The 5,847-nt window shown below is 29.0% G+C and overlaps 1 protein-coding gene across 2 annotated transcripts; it reads left to right on the plus strand.

Moving 5' to 3' along the window:
* Window positions 1-2,642: 2,642 nt before the first annotated feature.
* Window positions 2,643-3,983, plus strand: LOC132060619 (uncharacterized). 2 transcript variants are annotated; one of them, XM_059453607.1, is made up of 2 exons: window positions 2,643-3,028; window positions 3,709-3,983. In XM_059453607.1, exons 1-2 carry the CDS (start codon window positions 2,750-2,752, stop codon window positions 3,775-3,777), a joined length of 348 nt encoding a protein of 115 aa, XP_059309590.1. In that variant the 5' UTR covers window positions 2,643-2,749; the 3' UTR covers window positions 3,778-3,983. The 2 variants fall into 2 exon arrangements, with proteins under 2 accessions (XP_059309590.1, XP_059309589.1); XM_059453606.1 differs by having other exon boundaries at window positions 2,643-3,047; window positions 3,709-3,919.
* The last annotated feature ends 1,864 nt before the right edge of the window (window positions 3,984-5,847 follow it).

Consider the following 5,847-nt stretch of genomic DNA (forward strand, 5'->3'; position numbering starts at 1 on the left):
AGAGCTTTAAAACTTAACCGTGTTTCAAACGCGCCTTTTATGCCTTCTTAAGATTGATAATATATTAATTAATCACAAGAATAAGCTTGGGACCCTCTAAGTTGAGCAGTTATCCTTGGTTAAAATTCAAGAAATCTATCATAGATTATGAAAATAGATATTCTAACAAATTACTATATAGAATATTTTTAACAAATTACTATATAGAATATTTCATCTCTCTTTAATCGGCTTAATGAAATGGGAAAAATATTTACAAAAGAATTATTTAATCAACATTGAATGGCAGTGAGGAGTTACATATTGAAGTCCAATGTTTGTAGATTGTGGCCACTCATTAACAACCTTATCTCTTCCTCATTTTTGGTAAAAAAGTTATCTTACCAACAATTGTGTTCCTACTTTCTTTTCATATAAGGGGCAAAAACATCAGTATACCTTAAAATGAATTATATCTTCTTTCCATTAGATGAAATCTCTAAAACTGACACCAACTTTGAATCATACCATGTATATAAATACATTAGCATGGACTTTGACTGGATCCTGGAATACAATTTTTTTAGGCACCAGTTCTAAAACATAACTCTGTTGAACTTTCTTTAGGCACCAGTTCTAAAACATAACTCTGTTGAATCTTTTTGTATTAGTAGTCATGTATAACAAGAAAAACAATAATGTCTACACAAAAACTAGTGAAAGGTAGCAAGTTTATTAATCCCCCACCCCACAACCAATCTTCATTCTTGTTAAGTGCCAGATAGCAAATATATATAGGATGGTTTCCAAGTTTATAATTTGGGTGATAAACTCAGAAAAGAAAAGAATTTACCATTTCATTGCTCAAATTTTGATTTTTTATTACAAGATGTTACTTATTTTCCACTAATAACTAATTAAAAGGAAAAAAGAAGAAACGTATACTCAAGAGAAAAAGTGCGACGTAACAAAACATGAGATGTAAGAATCATGACCAAAAATAAAAACATGGGCCACAAGAATAAATAAATTCGAAGATTTTTTTCATTACTTATGAGTCAAGAGTAATATGATACTCTCATACTGATACTTATATAATTTACCAGAAAAATATAAGTTTGCATTAGTCACACAAGTACTAACACTTTTATTAAGAAATCAGTATGCATTACTCCTATAGTCCTATTTAATTACTAATAGCAATCTGATGAATAAAAACAAATAATTATAAGAACAAATAATTATAAGAGTCTAAAATTGTTATCCGTGTTATGGTCGGTGCATGTGCATGTGCATGTGCATGTGCATGTATAATACTGAATAAGAATTGATGAAAACGACCTCACCTATTGAATTGGGAGAAACGGACATATTTCCATTAATGCTTTGCCCAAAATGGTGAAGCAAAAGCTGGTATCGACGTGGATGAGTTCTTGAAGGGACTTAGGGGTCGCTGGAGTTCGCAAACGACAAGAAAATAAATTCTGAGGGGCTGAACCTGGTATGGCAGCTTTGGGCCTAACGGTTTGGGCTTAAAAATGATTTAAAAGATGGTCTTTCATGTTTCAATTAAACCCAACTTAGAAAATGAATTGCCCTTTCAATTATTTAATCAAACTTCTTAACTTAAAAGAGTAAAATATTTATTTGCGAAAACAAACTAGTTATAGTAATTAAGCCATGAATGACTTTAATTTGATTTTTTTTAATAGATACTAAATTAAACACTTATTTTGAGCGCAATTAATACTTAGAGTTATATGTAAAAAATATAGTATATATTATGATATTTTTGCCAAATCAAAAATGGAGAAATAGCACCGAAACTAGTTTAAAAAATATTTTTGACTTTTATCAGTACCTATTTCACTCTGTTTGAAATTCATGAAGCTTGACTACTTAATTTAAACGTGGAGGGCCGAAATTAGGTGTCAACAACTGATACAAGCTGTCCATCACTAATTCATAATTTTCTTGTAATGAATAGAATACAAGCTTTTTTCTTTCGAATCTTTAAAAATTTAACATAATCCGTTAGTTACTTGTTCCTTCACTTTGTTTAAAATGTGAAATTTATAATCATGAAAATAAAATAGGTTGCTACAACATGCCATAAATATGATCTAATGGTGAAAAACTTAAATCGTAACCTCACGATATCAGTTGTCCATCACTAATTCATAATTTTCTTGTTAATGAAATTGGTTTGGTTTGGTTTTAATACATTAAGCTTTTATCATAAAATATTTATTTCTAATGTAATTTATTAAAAAGTTTTTTTTTTAACATAATCCTTAAGAATTTTGAATGTCAATAAGTTTTATACTTGTTCCTTCAACTCAATACTTGTTTAAAATGACAATAATTTATAATTCTTTATGAAGAGATGAAAATAAAATAGGTTGCTACAACATGCCATAAATATGATCTAATGGTGAAAAACTTAAACGCACTTTTGTTGAATATTTTAATACCTCATTACATTTTTGTTATTTTCTTGGAAACACCTTAATTATATAATTGTATCTTACTAGGACTAAAGATATCATAAAAGTTATATGTTTTGTATCTAATGAGGTTGAAAAGCCCGAATTTTATTATTCTTGTCTCAACAAGAACCAAAAGTAAATGAGAAGACTTATTATTCTTCTCCTCAACACAGCTAATTTTAACCTCATCTACTCCATGTCCTATATATAGCACTATAAAATCAACTCATTTTTCTCCACTACACCTCTCATATTTCTTTCATTATTTACAAATCAAAACAATGAAAGATCAGTTTCATGAATTAACCTTTGAGGAATTTCTTGAAGAGATAACAAGGCAAGAACAATTTTTTTTCCAAAAAAAGGCTGCTGAGAATGAGAAATCTTATGTTACTGAACTCTATTTTAGAGAAAACCTTGAGTCTTCCATAAAACACCCTTTTCCTCCCATGCCAAAAAATGCTACTAAAGAAAATGCTAATAAAGCATCCATTTCAGAAACTAAATTTGAGAAAATTAATTTCAGTGAGAAGCTCCCAAATGATGACATTGCTCTAAAGGTGAATGAGATGCAAATAGGTAATCATATATGATATCTTACCTTCTTGATATTTCCTTTTTTTTTTTTTTTTTTTTTCCGTAAGGGTGTTTGATATGACAGAAGTCATTTTTCATGAAAAATATTTTTTAGGATTTTCTATTTCAAAAGTTCTTTTTGATGGGAAGTATTTTTTCTGAAAAATATTTTTCGTTGATTGGACTACTACTGAAAAAACATGATATTCCCGACGGAAACTTGGAAGGGTTTCCAGAAAAACAATTTCAAAAATATTTTTTAAGAAAAAATACATAAATACATATATAATGTCAACAAAATTCTACCAAAAAAAGTACCAGTAAATCGGAGAGTGTTTCGATAACAATTTTCAAGTACTATTAGCAATAAGTATATATAACATCTAAGTGTTAGCTAAGTAATATGAAATTAACAGTGGTGACTTTCATCCTGAAGTGAGGGAAGTCATTTTCCCCTTTTGATGGAAAATGACCATGGTCATACTAAAAAACTGACTTTCTCATGAAAACTATTTTCCTCGACAATAACATATTATTCTAAGTACACCCTTAATTACATGTGTCCACTGTCCTCAATAAAATGATGGAAATGTCTAATCTTTATATTTTGAGTTTAGGTTAATATAATATGTGACGCTGCTTCATATCTCCTTTTATTATGCAGGGAAAGGAGGAAAAGAATCAAAGAATTACAAGGAAGATGGTGGGAATGTTGCTGCTTAGAACAGTTTAGAATAACTGTAAAAAATATGCAGCTGTAAAATAAATAAAGTCAAAACTCTAGGAGTACTTATAATGGAGTCTATGTGATGCATGTCTGTATCTATGACTTCATAAGTTAAATAAACGTAACATCATCTTATGATGTCTTGCTTGGATAATTTTTGCATGACTTTGAAGTGGAATGGGGTAAGTATCAAATTAATTTTTATATCTAAATTACATTTTTGCTTGCATCTACAGATCATCTTATTAGCCTATTAAGAATACTTCTCTTTTATTTTATATCCTTTTTTGAAATTTCTTAAGGAAAATTCAATCTAGGATAACAAATAAGCACAATTGGAAACTCGAAAGTCCAGATGGAGGGTGTATTTGGTACAATGAAAGCCACTAAAACATCTTTTGGTGTTTAATTTGATTGGTGTGTAACTAATTTTTTTTTTTTTTTTTTTTAACAAAAAGTAGAGATTAAAGATTTATAATAAAATTAGAGAGTGTTTTGATGAAACTATTGAGTACTAGAGAGTAATAATAATGTCTAAATGTTAGTCCAAGTAAATAATATAACGTTACAAATTAAGGTTATTAGTAATGAAAAAAAAAAAAGTTAGAATAATTGTAAGAAAAATGACTTCTGCTGGCGAACATAGTCATCTTCTAATTTAAGGAAAAATGTTTTTCATTAAAAATAACTTTTTGTCATACTTACTCATAAAAAATACTTTTTCAGTGATCACCAAAAGATTGTGGTAAAGTGATCAATAGTTTTCTCCATTCTTAATCACAGGCCCGGGATTGAACCATGAATATAAAATTATCTTTGATAAGGAATGCTTTAACCCGCATATCGCATTATAAAGTTTATACATTCACATATATATCTAGAATATAAAGTTTATGTATTCCCATAATAACCTCAGGTTAATATACAAGAAAAAATGAATTCACAGTTAAATATTCATAAATATTTAGTAGACTGACACACACATACAAAATATGAATAAAAGTTATTGAGTTTCCTTCAACCCATATAATCTACTCTAGGCCCGCCTCTGCAATTTACCCGAAATTGAACTTCTCCACACGAATCTAAATTTCCAAATGAATAATGTATACAAAGTGAAAACCCAAAAAACAAAAGATATATTCAGTTGATGAGAAGCATTTGTCGGTAACGAAAGACAAAAAAGATAGTTTAGACTGAATGAATCCAAATTGTAAGTTACGAAATTATAAGACAAAGGTTGCTACTTTTTGTCAAGTAGGTAAAATATGCATATCAAAAAGTAGGGTGGGGGGGGGGGTGGGGGGGGGGGGGGGTGGACAAAGAAGAATCAAACAAGACATCCAAGGTTACGTCAGTAGTCGTCAAGCCAAAAACAATTTGCCAGTAATTAAAATATATTTACAGTATTCTAACTCATGGATCATTTGCACAAATCATGACCTTCCCAGAGAAATGAAAATACCGAACGATTCAATCTTATAAATGACTCTAAAACTACATACGGTCAAACTTTTTTATGCAAACTTCTTTATAACAACGTCGTTTGTTTGAATACTTTGTTTGATTGTTATACCGAAATACTATTATAGAAACGTATAATATAATATAACATTAAAATTGATTCCAAAGAAAAATTGGCCGTTATAGTGAAATGTTGAAGAATAATTGGCCGTTATAGTGAAATGTTGACTGTTATAGAAAGATTTGACTGTAGTTAAAAGATAGCAAACTTAAGAGTTAATAAATACAAAATATATATAAAAAAATAAAAAAAATAAACTGATCGAGCAAAACTTCTCAACATAACAATTTAAAGAATGTTTGTATTATCAAATCACTTTGAAAGTAAATTAAAACTATCATACCTAAGAAGACAAGACAAATAACTTGCTTGCTATAATATGTCAAGTTACACTAATATTGTAAAATCGTTTTACACTACTAGCACACTGCTAATATACATTGTTAAATCCAAACTAATAAAGTTTGAGCTTTGAACTAAACCTTTTCTTCTTCCTTATCTGTCCATAACTAGCTTTGTAATTAATTATCTTGCGTATGCATGTAAGACTC

The sequence above is a fragment of the Lycium ferocissimum genome, chromosome 6 (assembly GCF_029784015.1).
Source record: "Lycium ferocissimum isolate CSIRO_LF1 chromosome 6, AGI_CSIRO_Lferr_CH_V1, whole genome shotgun sequence".
Taxonomy (NCBI): Eukaryota; Viridiplantae; Streptophyta; class Magnoliopsida; order Solanales; family Solanaceae; genus Lycium; species Lycium ferocissimum.